Genomic DNA, 13,575 nt, shown 5'->3' with positions numbered 1-13,575 from the left:
TCAAAATAAATAGATATTCTTATCTTGCACCAATTATGCTACAAAAATATGGAGATATATAAAGTGACAAAAATGGGTTAGCTTACCGTTAATATAAGCCTTTTGACACTGAGTCTGGTCTTTCTTGTTTAAGGTAATCTAAATTAAAACTTTCCATTAAAATTTTTTGTGTTAATTTAGGTTTCAAATACCATTTTAATAATGGCAGTTATTTTATTAAATTCTTCAATATTTTCAAGATAAATAATTCATAAAAAGGCATTGTATTTTCAGAGAAATATGTTAACAAAGTGAAGGCATGCGGCCAAGTGGTTAAGGTATTTGGCTTACAACCATAAGGTCCTGAGTTCAATACCCAGCAGTGCATTGTGTCCTTGAGCAAGACACTTTATTTCACATTACTCCAGTCCACTCAGCTGTCAAAAATAAGTTGTACCTGTATTTCAAAGGGACAACTTTGTCACATTCTATGCCACGCTGAATCTCTTTGAGAACTACATTAAGGGTACACATGTCTGTGAAGTGCTCAAGCACTTCCATGTTAATTTCACCAACAGGCTGTTCTGTTGTTTGGATCAACTGGAACCCTCATCGTCATAACTGACAGAGATCCAGTTTATGGTAACAAAAGGGTTAAATAGAGCATTGAAGCATTTGATATTGTTAATCATTGAAATGCACATCAATATATGCCAAAGATAGCATAAGATTAAGAAAAAAATGCAGCTGTATTATTAGACATTATAAGGTATATTTTTCTTTACTTTCAGATTTTAGCTGTTGTTACTCCTATTGCAATCTCCTGTACACTGGTTGTATTAGGTTATGGACTTGCACGCTTAGATCAAGAACCTACAAAAGACATGCTGAAACTTATTTTTACAATACCAGATTTTAAACTAAGTCATTTTACATCTGAAGATATCTTTACAGTAAGTTATTGCTTTTTTTTTTCTCTCCCCCACTTTCTCTGATAGTGGATATTTGAACTTAATAATCTAGGGTTTCCTAAACTCTGATTTTCTGATAACTCTTACCTGTCAACAGTCAGTTTTACCTTTCATCCAGTTTTAGTGGTCAATAACATGCTAACCTGATACTGTGACAAAGCAGTTAGTTGTCAGTGAGCTAAACACACTGCTCAGTTTCTATTCCTATTGCTTGACTTATATTGCTAACATTCTTTAAAAGATTACAACTGTCACCACTAAAATCATTAATTCTAATATCATTGAGGAACACCAATGGTGATTACAAGTGAAGGAGAAAAGATAGATATTTAATGTCTGATCTCATTTGTCATTCTTGCATGAGGTAAATCATTCTTGTCATAAATGATAACTAAAATCAATTTGATCAATTTTAACTCTGATTTTTAAGGAAAATATGCCTTGTGGTATTTAGATACATCTCTTTACAATGAGTTCAAATCCTGTTGTAGTTGATTTTGCTATTCATCTTCCAGGAAAGTACAGGAGTTAATTAAAACTTCATGGTTTGTGCCAATTAATAAATCACCATTATTATTATTATTATTTGTTGTTGTTGTTATTATTATTTGTTGTTGTTATTATTATTATTATTATTATTATTCATGATCAAGGTGTTAGTGAAGAAGCTGGTGCTTGTCGTTGTTGGGCTGATTGGTGAGGCACAAACATGTTCCATTCCAAAGCAATCCATCCACCACAACCTTCACCTCATGCAATACATCATAGAGGGAATGGCTAGGGAAACTGGCATGGATGGGCCTCAGATCAATTTAGATCAATTGAAAGCTTTTGATAGGGTCAACCATTGATATCTGGCAGCAGTCCTCAGAGCAGCCAGTTTTCAGGGGCTGGATCTTGACAATTTACAGTGGCATCTCCTCAGTGGTCAAGGTCAATGCCCACCTATCGGAATTGTTTAGTATTTTGCACTCGGTCCACCAAGGTTGCCTGCTCTTGCCTTTTCTGTATGTGTTAAGCTTAGAGCCACTCATATGGAAAATGGAGGCATTGAGTGGCTTCCCACAAGAGCTAGGATGTAAGAGAAATATGTTGGCGTATGCAGACGTCACTGTAGCTGTGTTGGACACCATGCACATTGAGGCAATCAGCACCACTCTAAAGGAATGTGAAGCAGCAACAGGAGCAAAGATTAACCTGGACAAGTTAGTAGGTCTTTAACTCAGCACCCAGAGAAGCAGGTCTATGCTGTTCAACAGTGTTGTAGGGCACTGGACAGATGGACCGATTAAGCTACTCAGGGTCTGAAAGGAAACTGTCCCTGAAAGGTCAGGTGGAGGTGGCGAATACATACATCACATCCATCATCTATTACCATCTGACCGTCATGCCTTGCCCTGAGTCACACCTGAACAAGTTGGAGCATATATTTTTGCTTTATGTGGAAAGGGCACATTCCTCTTGTCAGGCAGTCCAACTGCTGAATGGAGGGATGGGCATGGTGTGGTTGCTGATGCATAGGCATGTGCTGTGGCTGTGGCATCTCCAGCGTTTCCTTGATGGTGAGTAGGTGTGGTTGCCCTTCATCAGACCTGCTTTCCTCAACTCGTCTCCTCAATGGAACTGCAACCTTGGGTCGAGTGGAGATTGAGGGAGGGTGAGTGGCCCCTTGAGTGCTGACAAGCCCTCTTAGTTGGTGGAATGTGATTGGTGGAAATTCTACCTTGGCGTTCTATAGGGGGTTAGTGGTGGATAGGTGCAACAACATCCTTAGGGAGGCTCTGGCCTTTGATGAGGAACAACTGACCAATCTTTTCCAGAGGACTTTCAGGCCTGGGCCTATGGATAACTTTCAGAAATCCCTGGCCTGGCAGTGCTATCGAGGAACATTGCTGGTTCAGGATAAACTCCACAGGTACAGAAGTGCTGTCAGTCGGAGCTGCCCAAGATGTGAGCAGAGCAATGGAAAAGGTTCTGAACACAGTCATCTAGTGCCCGACAATTTCTGACATGTGGGTTTATGTTGAGCACTTGCTGTTGTGTGTTGCATGGATCTGGCTATCATCCAAGTCTATTGTTAAGACTGCTCTGCCCCCTTCCTTTGGTTGGGAAGGCCAGATAGTTTTCATCTGCCTGGTGACCATGGTGAAAAAGGTTGTGTGGTGGACAAGACTGAAAGGGCTGAAAATGGGATCTTTCCTCCCTGGTGAATCTCTGATCAAGTTTTTCAGGTTTCACTTGAAGAGGCGCATCAAAATTATAGCAAATTTATTGAAAGGTGGATGAGAGTGGCAAGCATGGTTTGTGTGAATGGGCCTGCTCTGAGCATACGCTTCTGAGTGGAATAAGAGAGAGAGAGGAAGCACTTGCCTAAGGAAAACCATGATTTTCTGTGGGGTTTGCATGGTTTTCCTTTGGAAGTCCCCTCGTCTTTGGGGAATTGTAATTGTTTAATTTTATTGTTTCCTTTTGTTATCATTTTATATGTTTACATGGTAAACCCCTCCATTTGTGATTTGTATTTGTGTCCCTGTGTGTTCTATGTAGGCCTGTGTGGCCAATAAACATTATTATTATTGGTGGTGGTGATGGTGGCATTGGAGGTAGAAGTGATACAATTTTTCTACACTAAACATTGTGGCATAAGTATTTTATAATCTCTTAAGTTTTGGATTTCAAATTTTGTGCTTATATTTAAAAATGAACTCCAATAAAATCTATCCTACCTGTATTACATATATAAAATAGTTGAAACAGTTTCAGAATATTCTATAAATCTATATAGTTACTTGACATAGCTTTTATGGCTTTATAGAATATCGAAATACACTCTTTGCAAAATAATATGTATTGATACAATCTTTTTTTTTCCAGAAATGCATGAGTTCTTTCGTACACATTCAAATGGCCTTACCATTATGGTTTGGAATTGCTCCAACAATGGGTAAAATGACAGGCTTTGGAAAAATTCATAAAAATGTGTAAGTTAATCTGATTTTATGATACACTAAAAAAATAATGTGGAATTGAAATACTTTTGATCATTATTATATCTTGATAAGTACTTATAATTAATAGTGACATGAATCTGATTCTAACAGTAATCCTTGTGGGTATGAATTAATGTAAAAAAACTTTTTCCTAATGAAAAGATCTATAATAACAAAGCTTATTAGATGATCAAACTGTGACAGAAGCACTATGATATTAATTCAGATGTATTCTATTTTAGAATGGAAACTTTCTTATCAGTTAATTAAAACTAATAAATGACACAAGTTATATGAGGTTTCTCCCACTATATTTAGTGTCTAATAAGTGAGACAGATAATTAATGATCTCAGCTCCCAGTGAAGATGTTCATTATATGGTATGACCAACTGTTTTGTAAGATTATATCCTTTAGTTATCACCATTGTTTTCAGCTTATTCCTTTCGTTATCACAGTTGTTTTCAGGTATGGTTTTATGTAAAATATTTATACTTGGGAAAAAACACCTAAGGGAATGCCACAGTGCAATGGTATAACATTGGTTGTTATTGGAAATTAAAGAAAATAGATTTGTATTGATATGTGAAAAGATACACTCTATTGTTAGCCTTTCTGGTGCTGAGGAATAAAAATTGTTTCTGGGAGTGAAAATACTACTTACTAAATACGTTTTCTCTAAATCCTACATCTGCCCCCTCTTGATACCCAAATATTTCCATATGCTTCTCTATATCTATTTCCTTATTCAATAATATTCTTCTTCCTCCTCCTCCTCCCCCATTAACATAAACTTCTTCACATCCCTTTTTATATCTTTTCCCTTTTTGCAGGTTAGATTTGATGTTATGTAAACAATTAAGTTTAAGAATTAAGACAGAAGGAAACAAAAGTACTTCAAAGACAATGGCATAGATATAATCATGATTTTGAAATTCTACCAGTTATATCAGCTGTCCAACTTTTAAATAATAATCTCTGCTTTACAGAAACACATTGCAATGTTTTTCATTGCAAATAAATGAAACACTTTCAGTTTTGTCATACCTCTTTCTCATCCATTTCTGAAGTCAATTTCCAATCAATTCTCATTTTTTCTCAAGATCAAAACACATTTCCAACTTTTCTTTGGCAAACTCAGCTAGATTTTGTTTAAAGTTACTGAAGCTAGCCATTTCGAGAGATCTCACTCTTGATTAGAATACAATATCTCCATAGCTATAAAACTGTGTCTCTATCCATAGCAAGGCACTATTTTAGCTTCCATATCTTGCCATCTTTTGCAGGTTAGATTACTGATAAACCACAGCTCTCACATCATGGTTGGCACCTCTCCAACTTGCCTGTAATTTCTAGTCAGAATTCGAAGTGGCAACAGTCACATCAGAAAGTCACCTAACAGATCAGCTTAAGCTTTTTCCTACTCGCACTCTCCCCTCTCTCTTTGTCTCTCTGTCTCTCTCTGTACCTCTCTCTCTATCTATTTATTTATCATTTTTTTCTCTATTAAGCTCATTCTATTATTGATATTACTGTTTTCACACAAGATATCGGGGTTTTTTTTGTTTTTACTTTTTTGTTCATGGAATATAAATATGTGACACACATGTACATACAGTTATCTAGACATGACTCACACTTTGTCTACAAACTCTTTTCATTAGCAAGCACCTCTGTCAACATCCCTATCCACAAATACTATTGCACATTCACGCATTTTAAACTCTTTACTTTTGAAGAGAATGTGTGTGGTAAAGTACTTGTTTATATATGTATATTTGTAAATATATGTATATATGTACATAAGTATATGTGTGTGTTACAGTACATGCATCTGTTTAGTTGTAATTCTGTGTATATATATATATATGTACATAAGTATACACATATAATGTGTTAAAGTATGTGTATGTGCATAAGTGGATGCATATGTATGTACACACACGTGGCTGTGTTTTTTTCTTCACAGTCACTTAGTTCTGGTTTTATTCTCATTGCACAGCACTTAGAACATATCTAAGTAAATGAGATACACACACACACACACACATATATATATACATACGTGCATTTCACTATATACACCTCCTTGTAACTTGGGTGTATGGGCCCTGCCCCCTGCCCTTCACATCTTCATCATCTTCTTTCTTTCCACCTGACAAGATGACACTTTTTTGTCATTCGGCACTACTCCCCTTCTGCTGAGGAATCTTCTCTTGCAAATGACTTGGTGACCTCACTGGTGCTATGTAAAAGGCACCCAGTACACTCTGTAAAGTCATTAGCATTAGGAAGGGTATCCAGCCATAAAAATCATGCCAGCAGGGAAAACATACATCAATCGAGATGATGATCACACACATACACGCGCGCGCACACACAGAAACGCAAACACAATGGTGCAAAACAAGGTGGAAAAAATAATACACGAATACCAAAGGTAGAGTAAACACACACACACACACACACACACACACAGACATACACATAAAACACTCGAAACCAAGTTGGTATTTTCTTTATTAAAGAAAGAAAATCAAGATTACTTTTTGATCTTTTTTTCTTTGTTATTGAAAAACAGCATCAAATATTTCCTTTTTTTATATATTTGAAGCCATTCTGTCAATGATTTTTTTTGTCTTCAACATTTATAATTTATATCATTAATATAAACATTTAATTAAAAATTTGTCTCTCAATTAAAAAGAAATAAAGAATTGGGCTAAAATACATAAAAAAAGTATTAGCCATTTTGAAAATTAAAATGTACCAATAAACTAAAAATTATACAATTTAATTATCCATATGCCAACATAAATTTAATTTTTTTTCAGATATATCTTCTTACACACACACATGTGTGTCTTTATTTTAATGTTCTAAAAATTATTTTTTAAAAATTTTAATTTCATAATTATACTTAAAAATAGCAGTTATTAAGTAGAACTTTAAAGTTTTCCAGCTACTAGTGTTTTTCACATATCAAATGTAGATGACCAATCACAACTTTTAAATGATTAGGGGAAAAAAAAAACTTTTCCGTAAAAATTTTTTTTAGAAAAATGTGACAAATATATTGGAATTATCTGAATTTTATTTCAGAGAGTAACTAAATATTTAAATCTCCATTTTTTTGTTGTTGCTTTTTTTCTTTTTCCTTTTTATTTTTCTAAGTTATGGCATTCAGATATTTTATATTGTGAAACCTGACATTACAAATATATATAATTTTGGAATAAGCTATTTTAATATGTTTAAATTCTTTGATAATTGTAACTATGATCCTTCAATATTTTATCATCTGTACTAATATCTTTTTGTACTTGTTCTTTTTATATTATAGAACATGGTTATTAATGATACTGATGTATGGTGTCTTCTGGATGCTGCCTACATTAACTATGGCACCCTATCTTGGCAATCTAATACAAAAATCTCAAGCAATACTTAGTGATGTTCCTCTTAGTGGTGTGTAATATTTTCTTTTATCTAAAACATTTCTTAGTATTATTTCTTGTCAGTTTTTATATATGTATAATTTGATTAGTAAAACATTTAGACAGCTGTTTTGTATAAAATATTAGGTATTATACTTTAAACCAGCCTCTATCAGCATACATTTTTATATTCAGTATTACTTCCAGGTTGTCTAACTTCCAACATCTGTACCATATTCTTAATTTCTTGAAGATACAGCTAATTATCTCTTATCAATACAAAAGGCATTTTATTATCAATTAACTTTTTAGCCTCTAATTGAATATGTGACAAATCTTATATCCTGTATAACTTGTGTCAGCTAATGTTTGACTTGCTGTTGTATTGGATGTTTTTTTGATTTCCTATAGTCCTTTTAACTAACAAAAAAAAAACCAAAAACCTTTCTGGTTCTATCTCATTCTTAAGGCATTCATCTATAGAAAAAAAAAATTGAGAAAAACGATATTACTTAAGTGGAACTGAATCAATATAAAGTTATCCTTTTCTCCAATCTTCAACATTTTCTGGGAAACTGTTTTCAAGATACAAATAATTCCTATTTCAACCTAACTACTTCCTGTATCTTTGTAATCATCTTGATGATATCGCAGCTTTTCTGCTAAACTTATATTATTGAGATCTAATCAACCCCGAACTAGCTTATACAGTCTTTGTTGAGAACTCAATTCTTTATCTCACATGTTGAATTGCCTTTTTTTCATCATTAATACAAGTACTTAAATATTCACTCTTTACATATTCACTATGTTCTATTTTTATTTTTGTTCTATACCTTTTTTTCCCTTCAATTTCCACTAGTTTCTCTTTTCTAGAGGTTCTCAACCGTTATTTTTTATCTATGGACCCCCTTTTATTATTATTTTACTCTGATTGACCCCCCATAATCATTTGATGTTTAAAAACTAGTTTTATAGAATATTATTTATTAATGTTTTTCTCTGCATTGTCTTGTGTAAGTTGAACTCTGTAAAAAAATTTTTTGAGGGGCCCTTAAAATACTATTGTGGATCCCTAGTTTACTATTTTGTTGTGTGGATCCCCAAAAATCTGATGTGAACCCTGGTTGAGAACCACTTGTAGACAAACTATGCTATTTGTCCCTTTAGTTACTACATTATTATCATTGTATAAATAAATTGTTCTGATGTTAGTCAGGCTTCAATTTATAAAAATTTCTCCTACAATAGTCTAATATTATTAAATTCATTATCATTAAATTAGATCATAAATTTGTTCTTAATTTGATCATTCTACACTTCAATATTTGTTTGATTAAAACTATCATCTCAAGACCTTAAGTCGCTCACTTAATGTTTTAATTTTATCAGAAGTAAAGTTCATTTCAAATTTTCATAACTAATATATTTTCTTTCCTAATTACAGGTTATCCTCTCATTTTTGATACCATGGCTACAGCCTTCAGCTATTTGCGCATCCCACCTGCATATGCCTTGTTATTCTACCTCTCCATCTTCTTATATCATGTTTTATTTCTGGTAAGCCAATTTCTACACACAGACATATTCCAGTTGTTTTGCTTGTCTTAAAAAATTAATGTACAGTAATGCCCCAATATACAAGTTGATTTGTCCTCAGTGACCACTCATAAAGTGAAAACTCATAAAGCAGAGCAATAATTTCCCATAGTAGCAATGTTATAAACCATAATTTATTCCCAAAAAATATTTTACCAGTAAAATTTATAATACTCGTAACTAAATGGTGATAAAACAACAGTGGAATGTAAAGATTTTATGTAAATTAAAAAGAATGTCAAGATCATTTATTATAAAAAAATATTATTATTATAATTGTTTTCTTAATCACTCTCACTGGCACTAGACTTGAGCACACCATCACTTATAGAAGCAATTGCCAATTCAGAAGCACTCACAGATGGACTTGTAGATTTCTTTTTTAAAAAACAAGTCTAGAGTTATTTATTTAGAAGAAGCCTTTTTTTTCACTCTCTATAAATTTCTCGGTAACACGCAGAAGCATTTGTTATGGCAGTAGAAACTTTTTCACTTCATTCAAAATTTGGATCTTGTGCTCAAAAAGTAAAACTCATAAACCCAGGGTCTCGCAAAGCGGGTCCTCGTAAAGTGAGGTATTACTGTATTTTTATTGTTTTACACCAGATCAAACCTGATCCAGCAGATTATGATCAGAAACATTCTAGTTGTAGTTATTCCATCTTTTTTGTTTATCTTGGATTACTTTGTCTTGTACGATAGGGTGGAATTAGAGGGAGATTTGGCTACTATTTCTCACACATCAGGCAGCCTCATAGAGGCTCTAGAGTTTGACTCGTTTATTTGATCTATGACTTGAAAGAATAGAATAAGATCTCTTTGTTTATTGTAATATTTACTTTAATAGATATGATTTTTCATTAAAGCCACTTTGATATAATTATAGCATTTAGAAAGATTAATAAACAACAGAATACAGTGTCATTGGGCAAATATCTCTTATATAATCATATCTGAAATGGCAAAATATAACCCATGCAAATACATAAAGAGCTTGTAGAATTCAGTATGATTATATATAGTGGAGAGTGACAGAAACTACTGTTTAAAGCACTTGTCCTTGTTCCAGAAGGAGAGAGTATAGAAGTGTTATTGTTTTGGCCACAATTGAGAATGAAAAAGGCAACAAAAGGATAATTATAATAGGAGAGCCAATGTAAGTAGTGTGGAAGGGGAATTATCTGGTAGGAGGTACAGAATGAGAGCAGTATGACAGAGGGGTTGAGCAAGATAGAGGTCAAGAGAAATGAGCTGGCAATTGAGAGAGCCGGGTCAAATAAGGTGGAAGATAGTATTAAAGAATGCATACGAAAGGAAACAGAAAGGCAAAAGGATATGCACATAGTGGCACTGCTGCACACATGAACAAAAGGGGAAAGAATGGGAAAGGGGTGATATAGGAAGCTTACTGAGAAAATTGAGATCAGTAAGGAGTGGTCAAAGGTCATTGAGGAAATAACAAAAATTTGTAGTAGTTTATAACAAAATCTGGGGAAAGAGCAGAGAGTAAGCATAATAAATAAAATGGTATACAAGTACAATCAAACTATATACATTGTATATACTTTGCTCTTACTAATGTAATGTTAGCACAATGAGCAAACACATATATATATATGTATGTATATGTATATATATGTATGTGTATATATATGTATGTATGTGTATATATATGTATGTATATGTATATATATGTATGTGTATATATATGTATGTATATGTATATGTATGTGTATATATATGTATGTGTATATATATGTATGTGTATATATATGTATATGTATGTGTATATATATGTATATGTATTTATATGTATGTATGTATGTATGTATATATATGTATTTATATGTATGTATGTATGTATATATATGTATGTATATATATATATGTATATATATATATATACATATGTATATTTTCAATATGTGAACGCATGTGTATCATTGGCGATTTTCATTCTCCGTCTTCCCTTCCTTGGACTTTTCCTTTTTTTTCTATATTTCTGACAAAGAGCTCCACTCGAAACGTTAAATCCTCTTTCTTTCTTTCTTTTCCTGAGCGTCCAATAACACTATACTTGTTCCATGTCCTCACATTGTTGGAGGTGTATATATATATATATATATATATATATATATATACACCAGTTGAATTTGTAACTGTTAAAACACTTCAGCAACAGTTTAAGATAAATCACATCTCATTAACAGAAAAAGTATTCATTTCCTCAACCTATTCATAAAGGTAATAAAATACTTACTTAGATAACATCTTGATAACCTCTTTGCTAAACAACAAACCTCAGGCCATTCAAAACATTACCCTCACCAACTCCATTTATGTAATTTCTCACAAACATTCTCCACTCTCTCTTTCTCACATCTACATTGAAATCAGAAAGTTTATAACACAGTTGAATCACTGACTTTTTACAAGTCTTTGACTCTACCATCATCATTGTTTCAACGTCCACTTTTTCATGCTTTCATGGATCAGACAGTGTTTATTGAAACAGATTTTCTGTAGCCAGATTCTCTTCTGGTCACCTCTCCTTGTAGAATATTGGAAATGAATGAAACAGCTTGTATGATTATGATGCTCGTTTATGACTGTCACACTATTAAGACAAGGAGACACAACCAAACACACACACACACACACATTAGCTTCTTGGAGTTTGTCTATTAAATCCATTCACAAGGCTTCAGTCAATCTGGTGCCACTCAGTAGGAATGAGCCGAAGACCATGTGATTGAGAATCAAACTTCTTAACCACACACCCATATCTGCATGGCTTTTTTGTTTTTTTTCAACACTTTGAAGTGGTTGGCATTTGGAAGGGCTTCCAACTGTAAAAACCATGCCAAAACTGACCTCACCTATGCTGGTGCCACATAAAAAGCACTCAGTCCATTCTACAGGGTGGTTGGTGTTAGGAAGGGCATTCAGCTATAAAAACCATGTCAAAACAAAGTTGCCTGGTGTAATCTTCTACCTGGCCGGCTCCTGACAAACTATCCAACCTGTACCAACATGGAAGACAGATGTTAAATGATGAATCTTATTTCAAGATATCTACAAAACTTACTTGGTGACTACATTTTAAAAACTTTTTGTCAGTTCAGATTATTAGCTCTTTTGATACCAACTCAGCTGAAACCGCCTCTGGCTCTGTAGTACAAATGTCTTGTTTCCATAAGTTTTGAATTAAAATCTTCCACCAAACCTTAATCACAATTTATGTTCCTAACACTAGCTGAATGATAACTAGGTTATTTTACTAAATTCTTTGTTGTATTTAAAGTAATTGAAAGAAACACAGAGCATCTTAACAGAAATACAGTAACAAAAGGGTTAAAGTGTTAAAATTTATAATTTCATTTTAAACCACTTTTTTAAGTTCAAATTTCCCTGGGTGCAAATTTTCTTGGATCCAGTTTAACTAACTACATCATTTCACAAAAAAATGGTTTGTGTATCTAATCCAAATGGGTTTATACCTTTCTTATATTCTTTTACTGGGTCCAGTCATTGGACCTTGGCTATGCAGAGGCACCACCTTCAATGGTTTTGGTGGATTACATCTTCCTCCATTACTTTGTCTTTTATATATTTTATCAACTCTGGAAAACTGGAAGACAAAGTTAACTTGGATATAAAGGGACATAACTGCTACAAGATATTTTGTTTGATAATGAACTAGTGATTCTATCATCCTCTGTAGAGACAGATAGAGGCATACATACATACAAACACAAGTATTCAAAGAGCTTCAAACTCTCACACACAAGGCTTTAGAAAAAACACTTCTCCTGGCTACCACTCAGTGATTTCAAACTTAGAACCAAGTGATTGTGAAAGCAAACTTTTTAACCACAAGCCTGCATAGGTTCCCATAATCTAAAAACATTGAAAATAATTTACTTCCAGTATCCTTTAGTGCTTTGTTCAAATTAAGAAATTTTATTTACTGTTCTAAGAAAGTTTTTCTTTTTTTTTTTTTTTTTTTTTTTTTCAAATTGCTTGGTATTATTTCTTGTGTTGTTTTTGTTTCAGTGTGTAGCTATTCTGACTTTGGTGGACAACATTATGGAATCACTGATACCATGCTTGGAGAGAAATTCCATCAATAAGACATTCATCAATGTTGTTGTCACTTTTCTTGTTGTTGGTGTTATCAATGCTTTGGGAGTTCCACACACCACAAATGTGAGTATTACTTGATTTTCATTCTTTTGTGATTGATAAAATAAGTGCCTACCTAGTATTGGGATTGATTTAATCATCTATAGCCTGTTTCCTGTACATATGCACACAAAATAATGTGGACTAAGTTAGAAATTATCATTATTATTAAATGCAACAGGACAAGCAGCACACTAGACTTTATTTAATTTTATTATTTTGAAACTATTAATTTAAAATTAATTTATCATTCCTCTCCCAGATATGAATAGAAGATAATATCAAGTACACAAGTCATTCGGAAAGTATCATTAGAGACATAAGGAATAATGAAATACATGTGGTATTATGTGAAGTACACTTCTATCAAGTTGCTACAAACATTGGAACATTCATGGATTTTGTAATTTATAGA

At 33.2% G+C, this 13,575-nt stretch overlaps 1 protein-coding gene across 5 annotated transcripts in view; it reads left to right on the top strand.

Annotated features, from left to right (window-relative positions):
* Positions 1-13,575, top strand: part of LOC115219720 (sodium- and chloride-dependent taurine transporter) — a 260,954-nt gene that overhangs the window by 236,972 nt on the left and 10,407 nt on the right. For all 5 annotated transcript variants that reach the window (XM_036509552.1, XM_029789920.2, XM_029789919.2 and 2 more), the window contains 5 exons: positions 771-932; positions 3,825-3,931; positions 7,283-7,407; positions 8,824-8,936; positions 13,032-13,184. In XM_036509552.1, the coding sequence (XP_036365445.1) occupies positions 771-932; positions 3,825-3,931; positions 7,283-7,407; positions 8,824-8,936; positions 13,032-13,184 (660 nt within the window). The remainder of the gene's footprint in view (positions 1-770; positions 933-3,824; positions 3,932-7,282; positions 7,408-8,823; positions 8,937-13,031; positions 13,185-13,575) is intronic.

The sequence above is a fragment of the Octopus sinensis genome, linkage group LG15, assembly GCF_006345805.1.
Source record: "Octopus sinensis linkage group LG15, ASM634580v1, whole genome shotgun sequence".
NCBI lineage: Eukaryota > Metazoa > Mollusca > Cephalopoda > Octopoda > Octopodidae > Octopus > Octopus sinensis.
The sequence above is the reverse complement of the archived record's forward strand: the minus strand, read 5'-3'. Positions and strand labels throughout refer to the sequence as shown.